The 23099-nt window shown below is 52.1% G+C and overlaps 1 protein-coding gene across 3 annotated transcripts in view; it reads left to right on the top strand.

Annotated features, from left to right (window-relative positions):
* The window catches only part of SIPA1L3 (signal induced proliferation associated 1 like 3), a 101735-nt gene extending 78885 nt beyond the window's left edge, over positions 1–22850 (top strand). For all 3 annotated transcript variants that reach the window (XM_083626723.1, XM_083626724.1, XM_083626722.1), the window contains 7 exons: positions 2270–2488; positions 5661–5823; positions 8293–8488; positions 10898–11041; positions 17329–17461; positions 18501–18582; positions 20524–22850. In XM_083626723.1, the coding sequence (XP_083482849.1) occupies positions 2270–2488; positions 5661–5823; positions 8293–8488; positions 10898–11041; positions 17329–17461; positions 18501–18582; positions 20524–20673 (1087 nt within the window). In that variant the 3' untranslated portion in view covers positions 20674–22850. The remainder of the gene's footprint in view (positions 1–2269; positions 2489–5660; positions 5824–8292; positions 8489–10897; positions 11042–17328; positions 17462–18500; positions 18583–20523) is intronic.
* Positions 22851–23099: the final 249 nt, after the last annotated feature.

Genomic DNA, 23099 nt, shown 5'->3' on the forward strand with positions numbered 1-23099 from the left:
TTATTATTATTATTACAGTGGTACCTCGGGTTACAGATGCTTCAGTTTACAAACGCTTCAGGTTACAGACTCCGCTAACACGGAAGTAGTACCTTGGATTAAGAACTTTACCTCAGGATGAGAACAAAAATCGCTCAGCGCCAGCGGGAGACCCCATTAGCTAAAGTGGTACCTCAGGTTAAGAACAGTTTCAGGTTAAAAACGGACCTCTGGAACGAATTAAGTTCTTAACCCGAGGTACCACTGTATTTATTTATTTGGTTTTTCAGATCAAACTTTTACAGTCAAATATCCAACATACAACACAGAAACAAGATTCCAAAGAATCTCCTGGACTTCCCTCCTTTCCTTTAACTAATTATTATTATTATTTATATCTCTGATCCGACTGGGTTGCCCCAGCCGCTCTGGGTGGCTCCCAACAAAATATTAAAAACACAAGAAAATCATCAATCATTAAGAAGTTACAGGACTGCCTTGCAGGTCAAATAGTTGTTTATTCCCTTGACATCTGAGGGGAGGGCATTAAGCCAGGGTTTATGATGTTTTCATTGTCATGATTGTGCATGTTTTTGTATAGATACAGCTATTCTGTTAACGTTTAATTGTTTTCAGCTTTCCCCCTTCTGTTTGTGGCTGTTCTTATTTTAGCCATAAGCCCCCTTAAAGTCCCCGTGTGGGGGAAAAAGTGGGATATGAACAAATATAATAATGGTGATGCTTAAAACATGCACCGTGGAAAAACATGTTTTTAACCCTACGCCACCCAACCTCCTCCCCCAAATCACCTCCTAATGGGCGCCCTAAAACAGCAGCCCCTCCTGCCCCCTGGTGGCCATTCCCCACAAGCACGCCAGGTCCCAGGTAGCAGTCTTTAACATCAGCAGTCAGGAGCGCTTAGCCCTGTTTTTGAGTTTCTGCCCTGTTTTTGAGTTTGTTTGAAACTTAAAACAGCTTATCTTGTATTCCTTTGTAAGTTTGTCTTTTTGTAAACTCAGGGAAGCGTTTTAGCCCTGCTCTTGAGTTTGCTGGGAATCATTGAAAACCATTTAAGGTTTACAATGTTCTCTTAAATAGGGCTATGTTTAAAACTTGTCATTGAGGTTTTTATACCTTTTTTGTAAACTCAAGGAAGCGTCTCAGCCCTGCTCTTGAGTTTGCTTGATATCACTTAAAATTATTTACGGTTTAAAATTCTTTATTTCCTTCTGAGGAAACTGATTAGTTCCGTGAAACGAGTTTTGTAGCCGGCATCTCGTTAAGTCTTTGGTTAATTTTTCCTTAATTCCATAGTCGATTACCTCTCGTTTCAGGGATTTTCACGGCAATTCTTTTGTTTTGTTTTGTGTAATTTCTGGGTTCCGTAGCTGTCTTTTTTTCACAGGTCCCAGGTAGCAGCTGAACGAGCAAGAGCCCTTTGGTCAGGTGGCCTCTCCCCACAGAACTCCTGCCCCCTTGCAGGGGAGCTGCATGTCTGTGTTGTAAACAAAAATTGCCCTTCTCCCTTATGGGGTATCCAAGAACCCATATAGAGTCCTTACATAGGTTCCCTATTGGTAGGAGAGAATAACAGAGGCCAACGAGAGAATATTGAGAAGCAAAGCAGCTAGTAAGCTTGATCTTTATTGATCTGTTGCAACAGGGTGCTCCCCTCACCTGCAGGAGAGAGGAGGAACCCAGAAAAATGGCATGCAAGGCCTTATAAAGACTTTTGAAATTGCCACCCTGTAGATCAAGACCACCCCCAGAAACATCATACGTACATCACAGAAGGGGTGTAACCTAAGACCACCCCTCAGATACATCACACCTACATCACAGAAAAGGCGGTCTAAAACAGAAAATTTGAATGTTGTTTTTCTCCTGTTGTTGTTTATCTCCTGTCTGGCAGGTTACTTGCTTGGATTGCCTGGGGAGCCTGGCCAGTCTTTTGTAATGATAAATACTTAGTTCCTGGGCCAGGTCACAGGCTCACGCCCTATTCAAACACAGACATACCCTTAAGACAGGATTTGTGAAGGAAAAGACAATGGGGAGGCTTTTCCACTTTGACCTTGCAGAGAAAACATTTGGTCAGTTTGGGACAGTTTGGGAATCAAAATGGTTCCAGGTTGGTCTTCCTGTGCTGATCTGTGTATGTGCTTGGTTGGTACACTTATGAACATTTAACATATATCTAAGACCTCAAAATTCCTAACACACTAGCGATCTCTGCCTGTGTCCTCAACACCCTCCCCATAGCGAACTGAGTCTCCTCTCTGTTTTTCAGCAGCGGCAGGGCCACGTACCCCACCCAGGCGTACAAGGCGCCCCCGGCTGACGCCACACGGGGCCCCCACATGCCGCAGTCCAGCTCCTTCCAGCTCTCGGCCTCCGTGCCCAAGTCCTTCTTCTCCAAGCAGGGCAGCAGGAACAAGCACCTCCCGGCCGGGTGGAAGAGGGGCGAGGAGACCCCTGCCAGACCCACGGCCTTTGCAGACCCCAAGAAGTGAGTAGGGGTCCTGGCCTTCTCCTTCTGCTGGGTGGGGGGGGTGGGAAAGAGGGAGGCGCATCCGAAGCCATTTTGGCTGGGCTTGATTTTTGAGGTCTGTTTAGGACTCGCCCCCTGGAGCGTTCAAGGCAGAGGCGAAGAGGAGAGGGTCTCTGAGCATGTGCAGACCCCTCGCCAGCGCTCCTGCCTGGGGTTGGGGGCTGGGGGGCAGAGAGACAGATCAGCCGCAGCAGCCCTTGAACGCATCAGCTCCCGTTGGATGGATGAAGGCGGTCCTGCTGCACTGGGGCTTGGCCTGCATCTGGGGCGTGGGGGGGCTGCTGGGGGGGGCAAGGAGCCCACCCCACCATGGCCAACCAGGTGGCTCCTGAGGTTTTGCTTCTGGAAGGCCAATGAAGTCTGTGCAACCGCCATAAAACTTAGGGAATAAGCTGTGCAGTGGTACCTCGGGTTACAGACGCTTCAGGTTACAGACGCTTCAGGTTACACACTCTGCTAACCCAGAAATATTACCTCATGTTAAGAACTTTGCTTCAGGATGAGAACAGAAATCGTGCTCCAGTGGCACAGCGGCAGCAGGAGGCCCCATTAGCTAAAGTGCTGCTTCAGGTAAAGAACAGTTTTAGGTTAAGAGCAGACCTCTGGAACGAATTAAGTTCTTAACCCAAGGTACCACTAGTACCAAAATGATTTAAAGTTTTAAATGACAATTTTAGGTTATTTTTTAGCGGTCAAGTTTTAATATATATTTTTAACTGCCTCTGTATCTGAACTACCTTTGTTATACCCAATTGCAATTCAATGTATTCCTCTTGTGTTTTATGGTTTTCCTGATATTGTAAGTGATCCAGAACTGGTCTGTGACCGTAATAATAAAATTCTATTCTAAGGCCAATGAGGGACGCGGGTGGCGCTGTGCCAGCGGTTCGAATCCCCGCAATGACGGGGTGAGCTCCTGTTGCTCGGTTCCCGCTCCTGCCAACCCAGCAGTTTGAAAGCACGTCAAAGTCCAAGTAGATAAATAGGTACCACTTTGGCGGGAAGGGAAACGGCGTTTCCATGCGCTGCTCTGGTTCGCCAGGAGCGGCTTAGTCCTGCTGGCCACATGACCTGTACGCCGGCTCCCTCAGCCAATAAAGCGAGATGAGCACCGCAACCCCAGAGTCGACCACGACTGGACCTAATGGTCAGGGGTCCCTTTGCCTTTACCTTTAAGGCCAATGAAGTCGGGGGGAGGAAGCCCTTGCGGAGGAGGATGTGCTGGATCAGGCCAAATGGGGCCCATCTGGGCCAGCATCCTGTTCTCACAGGGGCCGACCAGTTGCCTATTTGGAGAAACCCTCAAGCAGGATCTGAGCACAACAGAAACTCTCCTCTCCTGTGGTTTCCAGCGACTGGTGTTTGGGAGCTTTACTGCCTCTGATTGTGGAGGAACAGCAGAGCTATCCTGGCTAGGAGCCTTTAATAGCCCTCTCCTCCTCCTTCTTGAATCTGTCCCTTCCTCTCTTTTTTTTTTTTAATAATTTTTATTGATTTTCCAATAAAAATAGCCAATCAACATCTCCGCATCATAATCTAATTAAAAACAATAAACTAAACTAAAAAAAACACACGACCAAATTGTAGTCCAAATTGTAATTATTCATTTTTCCGAGCTCCCGATAGTCTGGACTTCTGAAGCATATCTCCAAATCTTCGTTCCTGCCTCTTGTTTTCATGTTTTCCGCCTTCTGATCTTAACACTTTAAAGTTCCCCGTCCCTGGCTATGCGATTCTCAGTCATGTCAAAAATCACATATCCTTTCATCCATCGAATACAGCTTTATTTGTAAATATATATATATTTTTTCCACTGTCTATTTACCAGCGCAGCTTTTCCTGACTTCATTCCAATCTTCCAATCTGGGCTGTTTGTCCAAGTTTATCATTTAATGTTTAACGACGTAACAGGTCCCAAGTTGTTAAATCACTCCAATTGCCCAAACCTTTCTTTTGAGATTTAATGACGCAGTACCTTCCACGTTGTTGAGTTGTTACTATAGATTATTGGGCAGACTGTTTGCAATATTGCAATGTAAAGGAACTATAATCCACAGATATAAGTCATTTGGCGATCGATCAGCCTTCATGGAGACCACATAATCCCCCCCTCCAGGCCCTAGAGGGGGGCTGCTAGACATCCATTCAGCCTTCTCTCTTGCTCATAATGAAAAACTTCTGCAAACAGCTGCACTGTACATTGTCCCAAATTGTTATCTCAAGTCATTACAAAGTTAGCCAGCAAATACTTCCTGCTTCCCTCAAAAAAGGGAGGAATTCTCATTTTTCGGTGCTGCGTCGTATTAACAAGTGCCATCTTGTTTCATCTTTAATAATTATCAAGTCTTTCAAGTCTAAGTAAAGCTGCGCAGTTGAATACTTAATTATAAATAGAAGTCCATCTGTACTCTTTTTTTAAAAAATTAAGTTTCTTGATGAGGTTTGGCATAAAAAACCAATTGTAGATATTAAGAATAGAAAAAGGACATACCAAACACCTCACTAATCCAAACGCCATCATGAGAATCTCTTTGAAGTCCGAGCTTAAACACCAGGGACTGTACAGTTCTGCAGGTTTTTTCTTCTTCGGTCCAGAGGATGTCTGTTTGTTGTCCAAATCCAATTATTTTATCAAACAGATATTTTCGGCTATGAGAGTGACTTCAGAGAGTGCCAGCCGTGTCGTGCTCTGAGACCCAGTGTCCTGCCGCTTGCACCTTGATGCAAGCTGACAATCTCGGACAATCTGCGGGTCTACGAGACAGTCCTCTCCCATCCTGGGGAGTCCGCCAGGGCTACTTACCCCCATATCAGCCCTGAATTACCGGCACGGCTGGGATCCAATCGTATGGGAGTCAGCCATTTCCCACCCCCGGAAACAGGAAGCCCTCGGTCCTCTTTTAAAGCCACCCAAGTCGGTGACCCATCGCTGCCTCCTGTGGGAGAGAGTTCCACAGATTAACTCCGCTTGAAGGAGGACTTCCTTTCACCTGTGCTAAGTCTCCCAACCTTCCCTGAGTTCTACCGCTAGGAGAAAAACTTGCCTCCTGCAATGCTGCCTCTCCCCTAAGTGAAAATCCCTGAATGTTGCAGCCTCTCCTCTCCATCACCCCCTTTTCTCTCCCCACAGGCAAGTGGACCTGAACACCAAGAATGTCTTTGGGCAGCCACGCCTAAGGGCCTCCCTGCGCGACCTCCGCTCCCCACGCAAGACCTACAAGTCCACCATTGAGGACGACCTGAAGAAGCTGATCATCATGGATGGCGGCTCCGCCGAGCAGGAGAGGGATTTGGTGAGTTTGGGAGGAAGAGGGGGACTGGCAGCACACAGAGTCCAGCAGACACGCAACTCACTGCGTGATCTGCCGTATTTTTTTGCTCCGTAAGACGCACCTGACTATAAGATGCACCTAGTTTTTAGTGGAGGAAAGGGGGAAAGCCCTGGTTTTTTTGGGATCAGCTCACAGTTGTGCAGCTTACTTTGCAAAGGGGAAAAGCCCCCTTTTTTGAGGATCAGCCCAAAGTTGTTGAGCTTACTTTGCAAAGGGAAAAAAACCTGTTTTTATGGGGTTCAACTCACAGTTCTGCAGCTTCTTTAGGAAAGGAAAGGGAGCTGTTTCTACAGTTTCCAGACAGATACAGTGGTACCTCGGGTTACATACGCTTCAGGTTACATACGCTTCAGGTTAAAGACTCCGCTAACCCAGCAATAGTGCTTCAGGTTAAGAACTTTGCTTCAGGATGAGAACAGAAATTGTGCTCCGGCGGTGCGGTGGCAGCAGGAGGCCCCATTAGCTAAAGTGGTGCTTCAGGTTACGAACAGTTTCAGGTTAAGAACAGACCTCCGGAACGAATTAAGTACTTAACACGAGGTGCCACTGTAATCTAATCAGCCAGTCACACGTCGCTGGGGAAACAAACGGCCCCCGTCTGCAGAACATTCAACAATGGAGGCCAGGGCAAGGGGGCAGGGCTGGAAAGGGAGCCAGCGATCGACCACACATTCGCTCCATAAGACGCACAGACATTTCCCTTTACTTTTTAAGAGGAAAATGTGTGTCTTATGGAGCGAAAAATACAGTACAGTGGTACCTTGGGTTGCAAACGGGATCCGTTCCAGAGCCCCGTTCGCATCCTGAATGGAACGTAAGATCCGACGGCGCATCTGTGTGTGCGCAGGTCGCGTTTTGCCGCTTCCGCACATGTGCGTGACATCATTTTGAGCATCATCGCATGCGCGAGCTGTGAAACCCGGAAGTAACGCGCTCCGTTGCTTCTGGGTTACCACAGAGTGCAACCCAAAAGCGCTCAACCTGTACCTCTGGATGTGAACGGGAGTCCCGTTCGCATCCTGAAGCGAACGTAACACGCGACTGCGCGTGTGCAGGTTGCATTTTGCTGCTTCCACGCATGCGCGTGACAACATTTTGAGCGTCTGCGCATGCGTGAGCAGCGAAACCCGGAAGTAACGTGTTCCGTTACTTCCGGGTCGCCGTGGAGCGCAACCTGAAAACACTCAACCTGAACCATATTCATCCCAAGGTATGACTGTACTTAGCACGCTTGCAGAATTGCACGGAGGTAGCAGGGAATTGAATAAATGGCGAGCTGCGGGGGCAGGAAGCGGGAGGGCCCAGCCTCTATTTCGTGCCACCTTCCCAGAGCCCAGGAAGCAAGGCGGAGCGATTAGGAAGCTCTTGGCATGAGTCACCCACGTGATGCAGCAGCAAAACAAGCGAATGCTATTCCAGGCTGCATCCACAGAAGTCTAGTGTCCAGATCAAGGGAAGTCATAGTCCCTCTCTATTTGGCCTTGGTCAGACCACACTTGGAATACTGTGTCCAGTTCTGGGCACCATAGTTTAAGGAGGATGTTGGTAACTGGAAGGTGTGCAGAGGAGGGTGACCAAGATGATCAAGGGACTGGAAACTTAAGCCTCATGAGCACTGGCCACCTGACACAAATGCTTTAGCAGCATTGCAGGGGCTTGGATTAAATGACCCAAGAGGTCACTTCCAAATCTCTGATTCTGCGCTTCTGTGAACAGTTGCTGGAGTTGGGGCTGTTTGGCCCGGAAAAGAGATTACAGAGAGGTGACAGCTCTCTTCAAATAAACTGAACGCTTGGGTTGCATGATCCATGCGGGATGCACGTTCACAACCCACATCGTTCGCAACCCGCAGCGGCACGTCTGCGCATGTGCGGGTTGCGATTTGGCGCTTCTGCACATGCGCAAAGCGCAGTTTAGCACTTCTGCACATGCGAGACCACCGAAACTCGGAAGTAACCTGTTCCGGTACTTCCGGGTTTTGGCAGTCCGCAACCCGAAAGTCTGTAACCCGAGGTATGACTGAAGGGCTGTTCCATAGAAGAGGGAAGAAGCTTGCTTTCCATGGCTCCAGAGGTTGTTATCAGAACCAAGGGGTTCCAATGACAGCAAAGGGAATTCTTTGCCAAAACTTTGGAAAGGCTTTTCTGAGCCATTTTGACAGTGGAATGGACTCCTATGGAGTTGTGCAGGACTCTCCTTCTTAAGCCCTCTGTCCACTGTAATTCCTGTGTTATTTCAGGGGGCTGGACTAGATGGCCCCAGGGTTCCCTTTTTGCTCTGTGATTCCAGGTGATGCGCTCTCCATCCTCTTTGCTCATGGGCCTCCCAGGAGCGTCTTTCTGGCCCCCGTGGGAGAAGGAGAGACCCCGGTCTCAGCAGGTCTTTCCTCTCCCGAGTCTCCTCTGACCGTGTCTCTCTTCCTGCCCTCAGTCCCCCCAGAAGACCCTGCAGAGGACGCTGTCGGACGAGAGCCTGTGCAGCGGGAGGCGAGACCCCAGCTATGCCAGCGCCTACGGCTTTGAGCAGCCCCTGCCGGGGGACGTGCTCTTCACAAGCACCTTCAGCACCCTCCCCGTGCGGAAGCAGCACCCCACCCCCAGCAACGGGGGCCTCTCGGAGAGGAAGGGTGAGTTCTGCTTTGGGGGGAGCATAATAATAATAATAATAATAATAATAATAATAATAATAATAGATTTTTATTTATACCCTGCCCTTCCCGGTTCAGAAAACTGGGCTCAGGGCGGCTAACAACAAATTTAAAGCGATTGTAGAAGCAGCATAAAATACAGTATAAAAACATGAATAACAATAAAATTTAAAGTTCAGAAATCAATTTGGGGAAGCCACAGAGCCTAGGACTTGCCGATCAGAAGGTCGGCGGTTCGAATCCCCGCGACGGGCTGAGCTCCCATTGCTCAGTCCCAGCTCCTGCCAACCTAGCAGTTCGAAAGCACGTCAAAGTGCAAGTAGATAAATAGGTACCGCTCCGACGGGAAGGTAAACGGTGTTTCCGTGTGTTGCTCTCGTGCGCCAGATGCGGCTTAGTCATGCCAGCCACATGAACCGGAAGCTGTACGCCGGCTCCCTCGGCCAGTAAAGCGAGATGAGCGCCGCAACCCCAGAGTCGGCCACGACTGGACCTAATGGTCAGGGGTCCCTTTACCTTTACCTTTTACATCTAATAAGCATTATATAGTCCCCAGGGCTAGCTGGCTGAATTAGTCCTACTTGGGCCAGCGAGGAGGCCAGGGGAGAATTAGCAATGCTTCCCTCCCAGGGTTTCGGGAGCATTCACTGCCTCTGACCGTGGAGGGCAGAGCAGAGCCATCCTGGCTGGGAGCCCTCCAAAGGCCTCTCCTTCTCTGTGAACTTGCCCAACCCTCTTTTTTAAAGACATCCAGGTGTCTTCATTGCCTCCTGTGGCAGGGAGTTCCACAGTTCAACTCTGTGCTACGTGAAGGAGGACTCATTATTATTATTATTATTATTATTATTATTATTATTATTATTATTATTATATTAAATTTGTATATTGCTGTATAAAGGAGGGTTTCCTTTTATCCTCCTGAATCTTCCAACATCCGCCTTCCTTTGGATGTCATGAGTTTGAGCACTGTGAGAGGGAGAAAAGCTTTCTCCCGGCCAAGCATCCTTTTAAGCCTCCCCTGTCTATTGTGAGCCAAAGAGGGGACACCCCCCCCCAAGGCAACGTGGTTCACCCCTCCCCTCACCCCCATAATAACAACAACAACCTGGGAGGTAGCCTGAGCTCGGAGAGGCAGTGACTGGCCCCAAAGCCCCCCCCCCATGAGCTTTGTGGCCATGTGGCAAGATTTGAACCCTGGTCTCTCCCGGGGCCTAGTTGACACTGGCTCCCCAGAGCCCCAGAATCTTCTGCTGACTGGAGAGTCTGTGTCTTGGCTCTGGTTCCACCTGGTGGGGGGGCCTCCAAACCAGGCGCGCTTGGCATGGAGGGTGGTCTTGTCTGGGGAGACGTTGGCAGCCTCCTGACGAGGCCGTTGCTCCATAGCTGTCAACCGTCCCTTATTTGGCGGGAAAGTCCCTTATCCCAGCGCCGTGTCCCGCTGCTGTCCCTTATTGATGGTGTCCCTTAAATTTCCCGAGTTTCATGCTCGGGAGGGAAGCAGCGGCTCGGGGTCCTCTGCTACGAGAGAGAGAGCGCGCGTATGAGCTGCCGCATCTCCGTCTCTCTTTTCCCCCTCAGTGGCGCGTAGTGAGGAGACAGGTGGCAGCAGGTGGGCAGGCAGCCCCTCTCTTGCGAGACTTCCGCCGCGCTGCCAGGGGAAGCCGGAGGCGGCAGCGGTGGCTGAGGAGGCGGCCTGAGGGAGGAGGAAGAGGAGGGGATGGGGAGGGACACAGAAGGGCAGTGCTTCAGCGGCCGCCACAGCGCCGCAACCACCTCATGCTGGGCTCGCGGGCGGCGTGGGCGAGAGTCTCCCTCCCTCCCCCCTCCTCCTCGGGTGGGGAAGGGCCGATGGAACTCCTCGCGCCAGGACGACGTCAGCCCCGACTGCTGCTTAGCACCCCCTCCAACCAGTGCAGCATCTTAATGTAGTGATTTCCCCCTCTGCATCCCTTTCATAACTCTATTTTTATAAATCCTTTGTCCATCCATAGTTCAAATTTTTACTACAAGTTTTCTGTCAATCCTACTAATGTATGTAACTCTTGACAATAGCTTTTCAACTAAATTATAAACTTTCCCCATTCTTAATTAAAGAGGTCCTCTTCCTGCTTTCTAATTCTGCCTGTAAGCTTTGCCATCTCAACGTCGTTCTTCAGTTTTGTCTGCCATTCTTCTTTGGTCAGAGTTGTAGACCCTTAGGATCATCTAGTCCAACCCCCTGCAAAACCCAGTCAGTCGCAGCAAAAGCAGCATGGCTCCATCAGTGCCAGATTTCTGTATAAGCTAAGCAAAATCCCTTATTTTGGCTGCTGATCCCTTATTTTCGAGGCTGCTGGTCCCTTATTTTCAAATCTGTAAGTTCACAGCTATGCGTTGCTCTCCCTGCAGGCGCCATTTCGGCCTCTGAGCTCTCCTTGACGGACGTGCGGGAAAAGCCTCTGCGGCGCATTGACCCGGGCTTGATGCCCCTTCCGGACACGGCCGCCGGCCTGGAGTGGTCCAGCTTGGTCAACGCAGCCAAGGCCTACGAAGGTAGGGAAGGCCGGTGGCGAAAGTGCTGGAGCCCCTCCCTCCTGCCCACTGCCCCCTCTGCCTCCCTAGGGAGCGTGGCCAGATGCCAGCATGTAGAAGTGTTTGCCAGGGGGTCTCCAGGGGGCTTGACCCTCCTTGCGCTGGGGCAGAGGCTCCCCGGGGCCTGTGTTTGGCTGGCGCAGGGTTACTAGTCCTCAAAGAGGCCGGCTCCTGGGTTCACTTCCAGGAGCAGCTTGTGGCCTTGCCAGGCTCCTGGCTGCACCTGAGCACCTTCTTTCGTGAATTACTTTTATCTCCTCAAATTTACGCGCCGCTTGGTTGTTATCAGAGCCGTTTACAGAAAAGATGAAAGTGTTAGATTGTCACTTGAGAAAAGCTAAGAGCAATGATTTAAGACTTTCAAAATGTTTGAATGACAACAGACTAAAAGACGCACAAGAACTTCCCAAGCAGACTCGGCTAAGCAGGAATACGGTTTTAGCTGAAAGCAGTGCAGTGACGTCAAAAGGCAGGGAGTTCTGAAGTTTGGGCACCACCACCCTATAAGGTTGATTTCTTACCAGTGAGGCAGAGGGGTTGGGGGTGAATTATGTGGCCCCTGTCACAGGGCCAGTTGCACCCATGGAAGCGGTCGAGTGGGCACACAGGGGCGAGGAAGACCTCGCAGCTCAACTGGACCCACGTTGTTAATTGTGAACAGCTGCATGCTTTCTGCCTTGCAGGGGGTTGGACTAGATGGCCTTTGGTGTCCCTTCCAAGTCTTCACTTCTGTGATTCCATCAGCTGAACTAGGAGGCTTGTGGCTCTTTCTGGGCGCCTCTCTCACATCATTTTGAGAGCCTGGGAGGGGAAGAAGGGGTGTCCCCAACTCCCAGGAAATAATAATAATAATAATAGTAATAATAATAATAATAATAATAATAATAATAATAATAATAATAGTAATAAATAATTTATTTATACCCCGCCCTCTCCAGCCAAGACCGGGCTCAGGGCAGCTAACACCAGGTATAAAAACAATTGATTAAAATACAACTTAAAAACAAGATTAAAATACAACATTAAAATGCAGCCTCATTTCAGTAGACACTCAAAAACTTTTTGGGGATGAAGACGTCAAATCTTCACCAAGGCCAACTATCCAGACTGGTTCTACATGGGCTAGAAAAAAGACAGGGAAGTCCCCAAATAGGAGTTCCATCAGAGAAGGAGAAAGGAAAGAGGGGAAGGGGATCAAGTTGATTCCAAGCCAAAGGCCACGCGGAACAACTCTGTCTTACAGGCCCTGCGGAAAGAAATCAGATCCCACAGGGCCCTGGTCTCATGAGACAGAGCGTTCCACCAGTGTTGAAAAGGCCCTGGCTCTGGTTGAGGCTAATCTGACTTCCTTAGGGCCCGGGACCTCTATTTATGGACCTTAAGGTCCTCTGCGGGGCGACCCGCTCCAGTTTTGCTTAATGGGGAGTTTCCTCCCGCCTCTCCTGGTGCCCTAGCTGCCTTCTTGGCAGTGCAGACCTGAAGCCGTTGCTTGCGAAGTCAGGTGGAGGACCAAGGTGGAGCCTGAGATCTCCAGACCCCTCAGGGCCTGCCAGGGCACCTCTAGGGATCTCTTACGTCAGGGGTGTCCAACAGGTTGATTGCAATCTACCGGTCAATCATGGGGCATCCCTAGTCGGTCCTGGTCGATCGCGTGACCGCAATTCCCCCCCCCCCAAAGAATGCTTGACAACTCTGGTCAATCCAATGGGTAGATCACCGCCAGCTTATTTATAGCGGGAGTAGATCGCAGTCTCTTGGAAGTTGGACACCCCTGTCTTAAGTCATGCGTTGCTGAGTTCAAGGCTGGATTCCCGGAACCGTCAGTGCAGAATGCTGCAGCGCGGTTGCTGATGAGAGCGAGGTGTGAAACCTCTTTTGCAGGGATATCTGCACTGGAGGTCCATTTGCTCCTGGGTCAACTTCAAGGTGTTACTGTCTGTATAGAAAAACCCCTCAACAAATTGGGACCAGTTTACCTGCGAGGTGGCCTTCGCCCATCCATGCTTACTCAGCCACTTGGATCAGCAGAACAGGCGCTGCTGCAGGTATCAGGTAATGCCTGCTCCACCTGTGTAAGAGCTCGGCCGTTCCTAGTCTGGCCACACCTGCACTTTGGAACTCTCTGCCTTTTGATATCAAGCAGTCTCCCTTCCTTTTGGGTGCCCATTTAAAACACATCCTTGTTTAGACAAGCCTCACCCAGATGCTTAGAAACCCGGCGTGAGTTTTGACCTGTTTTTCGTCTATTTCATCTTTCTGTTTATATTAAACAGAAACATAAAATTTTATGCTTTTATCTTTTCTTTTCTTTGAGGGTTTTTGTTTTGCGATCAAGCCGTGTGTAAATTTCCTGAAATGAAAAAAACCCCCCCGAATGAATAAATGTGGTTGGATCTGTGAAAGAGGCACTGATTTTGGATTTGGGGGTGGGGGAGTGAGTTTCCCCCTTGAAAAAATGAAAGAAAAACCCCAGGCGCTCCGCTTGCCGTCTGCTCTGGGCTTAGCCTCCCCAGACACTCCCCCCCCCCTTCTTCCTGGTCGCCAGCATCCTGGATTAGCCCCCACCCCTGGATTAGCCCCCACCCCTGCTGGCCTCTCAGCTGAGCCTCTTGTCTGCAAAGCCTCCTTCTGCCCCAGTGCTTCCATTTCAGATTTAATTTGCACACTGCCACTCCATAATGCACAAACTGGAAAACGCAATAAAACGTCGAGGGTTGCACGCCTTGTAGCATCCGATCCGGTGCACATAAAGTCACAATTTATTTATTTTTTAATGATTTTCAAATAAACAACATCAAACGGAGCGAGATTCCACAACCCTTTCGAAAACCCAGATATCAGAAATTTGCTTGCAAAAATCAGTAGAGGAGCAACGGCCGTGTCACAATACGTTAAAATGCCACCGTGGGTTGCGAGTGACCCGGGTTGAGCCCCTGAGCAGCTTGGGGGCACCCTGAGCCCCCTCCCCACTCCCTCTCTGCCCCCCCCCCCCCGCACGGCCGCTTTCATTTCCAGGCAGGCAAGCTAATGAGGACCTGGCTGCGGTTTCTGCCCCTGGGGGAGCCGCCTGCCTTCGTGACCTGCTTTCCTTTGGGCTGGAGGAGGAGCAGCGGCTCGGCTCTTGTCCCTGAGCCGAAAGTAGGGCAGGGGGGTGGAGAGCGGTTGCGTGTCCAGGCAAGGCCCGGCTCCGGCAGGGATCTCCCTTCGCAGCAAGGAGGAGCAGCCGCCTCCCTGCCGGCGGTGGGGGGGGCGGGGAGGAGGTTCGGCAATCTGCTCAGGCCTGCCATCTGCGTCACGACGCCGGCGCCACCCTCCCTGCCTGCCTCCCGACTCCCGAGCAGAGCAGTCACTCGGCCGAGCACAGAGGAAGGAGACGGGCTATCGGATCCCGTTGTCGGTCGCACACTGCTCAGCTCACCCGTGCCTCCAGCTTTGCTCTGGTGCCCGGGAGCCCGGCGGGGAAAGGTAGGAGCAGGCAAACGCCCTCCAGGAAGCACCCGGGTCTCCCTCGGGTGCCCTGCGGCCACGGAGGGGGAGAGAGGGGCCCTTTCTCTTGTTGCCCGTTGCAGCAGCCCCTTGCCCTTATGCCCTGTGGCTCAGAAGATGGAGAGGCAAGTTACCCACCAATCCATGGGCTGGCAGGAGACGGGAGCTGAAAGCGTTTTGGGGCAAAAGCCCAGGACTCTGCGGGCACAGAGCTGGTGGCATCTGCCCCTGTTCCACGGCAGGGCAGAGTCCCTGGCCTGGCAACGCACAGCACCCATGGGTGTGGGTCATACAAAGGCCGTGGGGAGAGGGGTTTTAAAGCTGTCCAAGTGCCACCAAAGAGTGCTATGTTCTTCCCAGCATCTTCTGGTGCTTTGGGGGAGCAGGGACCCCCCCTGCCTCCTTCAGCATTCCCCCCTCTTTCCCCCTGGAACCAGAGTTCGAAGGGACCCCCAGGGCCATCTAGTCCAACCCAGGAATCTCAGCTGAGGCTTCTCTGGCCGCCGGCCGCCAAACCACGCACCCCGGCAACTCCCTGCCTCTTGACATTTCAGGCGCTCTATATTTAGGCTCCTGTGCCTTGGAAGTTCAGCGTCCCTGCCTTAATTAGCACTTGGCTGTTTTAATTGAGGGAAAGGCAGAAGGGGGGGGGGTTGATCACAGCGCTGGGGGGAGTGGAAGAGCTCAGCAGTTGCTGGGGGGGGCGTGTTGAATGGGGAGGTGAGAGGCTTTGCTGGAGAAGCGGCTAATTGGGTGAGAGGGGAGGGCAAGCGCTGGGGGGGTGGAGCCCCCCTACAAGCCTCTTTGATGCTCAATGGCGGTGGCAGCAGATGTCAAGCAGACAGCGCTGAGATCACCAGGGCACGGGAGCCTTGGCCCTTGCCCTGAGCTCGGAGGGAGCAAACACCCTGACTCCTCCAAGCCCAGAGCTGTTGCAGAACCCGAATCCCAAGTCGCCCGTTGAAGCGGCAGCAGCAAATCCCAGTGGCTGCCTGCCAGGGAAGGGCTGGGCCCAGTGTGTTGCCCGGCCGGTTTGAGCCCCAAGGCACCGGGCCAGCTGCACCTGCAGCCCCAGCACTGCAGCCTCGGAAAATGGGCTGGGACTCCGTTCTTCTGCGCTCCGAAGGCTCTGGCAGCAGCACCAGGTGGGTTATCACCTGGCCCTAAGAACCTGTGAATTAATAATAATAATAATAATAATAATTTTTTATTTATATCCCGCCCTCCCCAGCCGAAGCCAGGCTCAGACCAGCTAACAATAAAAATAACACAGCTTACATAAAATCAACATGAATTAATTGAAATGCATTCTAAAATCAATTCATTCTAAAAACAATTCAAAATCAAATCGATGGCAGCCATTGGGCTAGAGTGTTATGAGGATTACCAAAGAAGGGGGTCAGGCTGTGCCTTGTCCAAAGGCCTGGTGGAACAGCTCTGTCTTGCAGGCCCTGCGGAAAGATGTCAAGTCCCGCAGGGCCCTAGTCTCTTGTGACAGCGAGCTCCACCAGATCGGGGCCACAGCTGAAAAAGCCCTGGCTCTGGTTGAGGCCAGCCTAACCTCCCTGTGGCCTGGTATCTCCAATATGTTTTTGTTTGAAGACCGTAAGGTCCTCCGTGGGACATACCAGGAGAGGCGGTCCTGTAGGTACGAGGGTCCTAGGCTGTATAAGGCATTATTATTATTATTATTATTATTATTATTATTATTATTATTATTATTATTATACCCCGCCCATCTGGGCACTCTGGGCAGCTTCCAACACACATAAAAACATAAGAAAGCTTCAAATGTTATTCTAGATAGACTGTCCCTGGACATGGAGGTTCCATCGGTCCATAAGATTAGCCCAGCTGGATCAGGCCAGTGGTCCGTTTCATCCTCCATCCTGTTCTCCCAGTGCCTGTGGGGAACTTGCAAGCAGGATTTGAGCGCAAGAGACCCCTTCCCTCCTGCCATTTCCAGGAGAGCAAAGCACGGCCCCTGGGGCTCCTCGCCGTCAACAGCATGCTGCCCTATGAGTTTGCCCATTCCGCTGCTTCTTGTGGGAGGGAGTTCCGCTGTTTGCGGCGTGCAAAGAAGGGCACACACCCTCTGCCCCCCTCAGGCAGGCAGGGGCCAGGGGGGACGACTCCCTGCCACACAGCCCTGGCAGCCCCAGTGCCTGCAGAATAGTAGTAGTAGTAGTAGTAGTAGTAATAATAATAATAATAATAATAATAATAATAATAATAATAGTAATAGTAATAATAATAATTTATTTATACCCCGCCCATCTGGCTGGGTTTCCCCAGCCACTCTGGGCAGCTTCCAACGGAATATTAAAATACAATAACCTATTAAACATTAAAAGCTTCCCTAAACAGGGCTGCCTTCAGATGTCTTCTAAAAATCTGGTAGTTGTTGTTCTCTTTGACATTTGGTGGGAAGGCGTTCCACAGGGCGGGTGCCACCACCGAGAAGGCCCTCTGCCTGGTTCTCTGTAACCTCACTTCTCGCAGTGAGGGAACTACCAGAAGGCCCTCGCCGCTGGCTGGACCTCAGTGTCCGGGCAGAACAATGGGGGTGGAGACGCTCCTTCAGGTATACTGGACCGAGGCTGTTTAGGGCTTTAAAGGTCAGCACCAACACTTGGAATTGTGCTCGGAAACGTGCAGAAAAAAGGGGCGATGGCCTCTGCCAGAAAGGGATGGGGGCCTGTTATTTTGCCTGGTGGGGGTGACCGCACCGCAAAACCCTCCTCTTCCTGTTCCCCTTTCAGTGCAAAGAGCCGTCTCCCTCTTCTCCCTCCATGACGCCACGCTGAGCCCGGACGTCCCCTCTGCCCACAGCCCCGTCCTGGGGCACCTGAGCCTGGAGAGGCAGCTGACGCCCCGCACGACACCCACCATGAGGTGAGAGAGAGACCCCCCTTCTCCCGGCGGAGGCCCCTTCCTCCACCCCCTCGCTTTTATATTTGGGGAAGGCGGGTCCCCACCTCCGACTGCCCAGCCGGGAGCGTGTTTCTGGCACTGAACGTGGGCCCTTTTGAGGTCTGGGGGGGGCAAGGGGGCCGCACTGGGCTTCTTCTCCTGCTTCTCCCTGGGGGAGCAAGGTCTCGGGTGGGGGGGGGGAAGCTGCAGGTACACATTCTCTGGATGCCCAGGGTGCAGGGGAATCGACCTAAAATAATGAGCTGCCATTTTTGCACAGCTCTGGGTTTTTTGGGGGGGGCGGTGCTTCCACCTCAGCCTGCTTCTAGACATTTTGGGGTCAGGGCACTGGCTGGGGGTCTTGACAGGGGGGCTCTGTTCTCATAAGGGGTGGCTGAGATGCAAGCATTAATCTGCCTTCACTCGCCATCTTCCATCTTTTCCAAGGAGGGATCTAGGCCCTCGTTTTCTCCAATTACCGTATTTTTTGCTCTATAAGACTCACTTTTTCCCTCCTAAAAAGTAAGGGGAAATGTGTGTGCGTCTTATGGAGCGAATGCAGGCTGCGCAGCTATCCCAGAAGCCAGAACAGCAAGAGGGATTGCTGCTTTCACTGCGCAGCGATCCCTCTTGCTGTTCTGGCTTCTGAGATTCAGAATATTTTTTTTTCTTGTTTTCCTCCTCCAAAAACTAGGTGCGTCTTGTGGACTGGTACACCTTATAGAGCGAAAAATACGGTATCTCATCCATTCATTTGCTCCGTTTATATCCTGCCTTCTCCTCCAAGGTGACCTCCAACACGGCTCCCCCCCTTCTCATTTAACCCCCCCCCCCAAACAACAACAACCACTCTGCGAGGTAGGCTAGGCTGAGAAAAGGTTTAGACTGGGCCCAAGGAACCATGCCGTGAGCTTGGCGATGGCCGAGATTTGGACCCTGGTTTCTCCCAGGCCCCTGGTACGATGCTCTAACCACTGGGCCATGCTGCCTCTTGACGCTCTGCTCTCCCCTCCCTCCGCAGCGAGGAGCCCTCTGTGGACCTGACGGGCAAAGTCTACCAGCTGGAGGCCATGTTGAAGCAGCTCCATAGCGACCTGCAGAAAGTAAGATTGTCGTCCCCCCCAGGGTATGGCTCAAAGGGGGGGGGCTCTTTTCCCACCAGGCCCTGGGACAGCCTAAGGCGAAGCTGCCCCTCCTGAAATGCCCTCCTCATTTAATAATAATAAAATTTTATTTATATCCCGCCCTCCCCAGCCGAAGCCGAGCTCAGAGAGGCTAACAGCAATAAAAGTAGCACAGCGTTCTAAAATCAATTCATTCTAAAATCAATTCAAAATCAAATTAAATTAATGGCAACCATTGGGCTAGAGTTCTGTGAGGATTACCAAAGGAGGGGGTCAGACTGCGCCTTGGCCAAAGGCCTGGTGGAACAGCTCTGTCTTGCAGGCCCTGCGGAAAGATGTTGTGTCCTGCAGGGCCCTAGTCTCTTGGGACAGAGCGTTCCACCAGATTGGGGCCATGGCCGAAAAGGCCCTGGCTCTGATTGAGGCCAGCCTAACCTCCCTGTGGCCCGGGATCTCCAAGATGTTTTTGTTTGAAGACCGTAAGGTCCTCCGTGGGACATACCAGGAGAGGCAGTCCTGTAGGTACGAGGGTCCTAGGCCGTATAGGGCTTTAAAGGTTAAAACCAGCACCTTGAACCTGATCCTGTACTCCACCGGGAGCCAGTGCAGCTGGTATAGCACCGGGTGAATGTGATCTTGTGGCAAGGAGTCTCACAGCGGCATTCTGCACCCGCTGGAGTTTCTGGGTCAGTCTCAAGGGCAGCTCCACGTAGAGTGATGTTAAAGGGATGTTTGGTTGTGATACTTACGTGGGAATGGGGGGGGCCAGCAGAAGAACCCCCAGAAAGTTGACAGACAAGGGGCAAGAAGGGAGCCCGGACTCCTGGGTTCTCTTCTCATTCGGTGGTACGGCTTGACCCTGAGCCGCCGTGCCTGCTTCACTGAATAGAGTTGGGAGGCACCCCAGAGCTCATCTAGTCTGACCCCCTGGAACACAGGCATTGCACCCAAAGCATCCACGACAGACGGCTGTCCAATCTCCAGCAATGGAGAGGCCCCCACCGTCCGAGGGAGCCTCTTGCGGCTTCTGATCTCTGTGCAGAGGAAGGGGGCTTCTCCCTAGAACTCATGGAAGATTCAGGACAAAACGAAAGACTTGTTCGCCCTGTGTTTAGTTACACTGTGGAACTCCCTGCTGCAGGAGGCAGGGTGGCTTTAAAAGAGGATTGGGCAAATTCACAGAGGAGGAGGAGAGGGCTTTGGGTGGCTCCTAGCCAGGATGGCTCTGCTCTGCTGCCTTCACGGCCAGAGGCAACCATGCTTCTGAATCCCAGGGGCTGGAAACCAGGAGGGCAGAGTTTCTCTTGTGCTTAATAATAATAATAATAATAATTTATTATTTATACCCCGCCCATCTGGCTGAGTTTCCCCAGCCACTCTGGGCGGCTCCCAATCGAGTGTTAAAAGCATTAAATATTAAAAACTTCCCCAAACAGGGCTGCCTTCAGATGTCTTTTAAAGATAAGATAGCTGCTTATTTCCTTGACATCTGATGGGAGGGCGTTCCACAGGGCGGGCGCCACCACCGAGAAGGCCCTCTGCCTGGTTCCCTATAACCATCACTTCTCGCAGTGAGGGAACCGCCAAAAGGCCCTCGGCGCTGGACCTTAGTGTCCAGGCAGAACGATGGGGGTGGAGACGCTCCTTCAGGTACGCTTGCGGGTTTCCCATTGTGGGCATCCCTTTGGCCACTGTGAGGACAGGATGCCGGACTCGATGGGCCCCCTTTGGCCTGATCCGGCAGCCAGGCTCTCCTTCGGCTGTTATGGGGCCTCCAGCTGCAGAGGCAGTCTATCTGCGTTCCTAAGTTCTCGGGGGTATTTGGCCCCTGTTGAGAAGAGGATACTGGACGAGGCGGACCACTGCGCACACACACCCCTCCAACGGCCCCGATTCCCACCTCCCTCTCTCTTTTCCCAGGAGAAGCAGGACAAGGTGGTTCTGCAGGCGGAGGTGGCCAACTTGCGCCACAACAACCAGCGCCTGCAGGAGGAGTCCCAGACGGCCAACGAGCAGCTGCGGAAGTTTGCCGAGATCTTCTCCAGCGCCGTGGAGAAGAAGGAGCTGTGAGCTTGCCGGAGAGCGGGGCTGCTTGGAAGCGAGAGATGAGGGGCTTGCTGGTGGTGGCTCCTCTGGTGCGGGACCCCAACAACGCCCTGGCCAGCCTCCCTCCTTCCTTGGGGAGCAGGGCCCCCTCTCCTCCCGCCCTCCTGCGTGCCCGCTTCCCAGCCCGGTGCCAGGCGTGGCGCTCAGGGCCCAGGGCACCTCTTGCCACAGGTGTACTCTCAGGTGCTTCCTTGGGCGTTTGCCAAGAGAACTGCGATATGGGCACCTGGGCTCACCCACCCCGAGCAGGGTAGGGGGCCGCCGCTGCCCTTGCCGCCTCTGCCCATCCTGGCTCGCCACCAGGGGGCACCTTGGCGCTCGACAGACTCGGGGTGTTGGTGGGGGTGGGCCCTTCGAGCGAGACCACCGAGAATCTCAAAAGAGCACTTTCTCACGACTAAATTATTTTCTAGAGAACGCAAGGATGGGAGTGGCTCAGGAAGTTAAAAAAAAAGAAGTTTAAATGTATATGTTCTTTATAAAACACTATATTTGTATAAATGGTACTGTTTGTAACTCCACCCACCCGCCCTCTGGAGAACTCTGTGCATGCCTCAGAACTCAGCACACACACACACACACACACACACACACACACACACAAATGGTTGCACAGCAGCAGCAGAAGTTGGGAGCCGTGGGACCTGGACAGTCCTGGGCATCGGGGCAGGAGTGGTGCCCCTGCCCCACTGGCCTGCGGGGGGGGGGGCTTGCCTCTCATGTGTGGCAACAGACGGTCCTGCCATTATTGGGGACCACCCTTCCCTCCAGCTCCTCCTGGGAATCGGGGCCTCCCGCATTTCCCGACCTCTGGTGCCGCCACACACACCCCGGGCACCCCTGTGCCTGAGCGACTCTTCGGCAATAAGGAATTGCCTGCGGGCAGTTGGTACGTCGTGGTTGTGAAATGCAGACCCTGTTGCAGCTTCTCCTTGTTCGCAGGTTGTTGTTGTTGTTGTTGTTGTTGTGGGATAAAAGCACATGGTCTGGACCAGCAGAGCCATTTTGGGGGTGTTTTGAGCAGGAGGGGTCCATTGCAGGAGGGACAAGACCCCTTTTCCAGCTGGGCTCAGGGTGGGGGGTGTCCTGGAGGCCTGGCGGGGGCCAGCAGGGCTGAGAAAGGGAAGCCTGAGGGGGGGGCGCTTCTGGCTGCTAGCATAGGACGCAGGGTCCTCCCGGGACGCCCCAAACTGTGATGTTGTGCACCCCTTGCCAAATTGCCAAGCCAGCGTCTTGAACTATGCAAACCCCAGACCCACCCAGCAGTGGGGGGGCTTCCTGGCCCTTCCTCCCCCCGACAACGACAAGGCCTTCCACTACCTGCCCTCCCCGGGGCGGGGGGGGGCAAGGGCCATTGGAATTGCTGCAAGAAAAAATGTGGGTTTTTTGCAGGGGGCAGGTAGCCAGGAAACTGGGGAAGAATCTCCGAGCTCCGACAGTATCCCAGGAACTTTTTGCACCATGATCGTCTTAACTCCCGGGGTGCTAACCCCCTTTTGCACCCCCAGCTCAACCTTTAAGGAGCCTGCCCCCCCCCCATAGAGCCATAGAGCCTGGCGGAGAGAGAAGCCTTCTTCACCTTCTCCAGAGCCAACTTAGGGGTGTAAACGCCAGGCAGATTCTCAGCCAGAAGTGGCAAAGCCCAGCCCCCCACCCCTGCCAGCACCCCCTTCCCCAAAACTCCCCCTGAATTTTGTACCAGTATCTCACTGCAATTTGTACGGATTATTGTCTTCCCCCCCATTCCCACTTTAAAAATAAGAGTAAATCTATCCTTTAGCGTTCCTCTCTGTGACATGGAAGCCCCCCCCCTCCACCAGGGTGGGAGGAGTGGGGGGGGGCCTCGCCTTCATTTTTTTTGTCAGTCGTGTTGTGTGAGTTGTTTCTTGTGTTAATTTTATAAGAATCTTTTGGGATCAGATCTTGTCTTATTTAATTATTATTTTTTGTCTTAAAAATTGCTGATAGGAAAGAACAACAACCAGCCTTTTGTAAAAAGAAAAAAGGAGGAGGGGGAAAAAAGAATAAATTCCCCCCAGTATAATTCTCTGGAATCCTCAATGACAGTTTCTTTGGGGCGACACACCTCTTGGGTGTTGGGGTGGGGAAGGAGAGAAATAAAATAAACATTTCATAGAAAACTTTGTGTGTTTCCTTGAGCTCACCCCTTCCTCTCTTTTTTCCTTCCTTTATTCCTTCTCTCTCTCTCTCTCTTGCACAGAGACCCCAGATTTTGCCTGAGCATCGAGGCAAAAGGGGGGGGCAGTATCTTCAGCCTGGTACCCAAACATCCTCTTCTTCCTGTCCTGTTGTCATGGCAACAGCTCTTGCTAGAAGACACCAGCCTTGCCTTGCCAGGTGCAAGGATGAGGATGATGGCAGCGCCATGT

The sequence above is a fragment of the Podarcis filfolensis genome (genome assembly GCF_964270895.1).
Source record: "Podarcis filfolensis genome assembly, chromosome: 8".
Classification (NCBI taxonomy): domain Eukaryota; kingdom Metazoa; phylum Chordata; class Lepidosauria; order Squamata; family Lacertidae; genus Podarcis; species Podarcis filfolensis.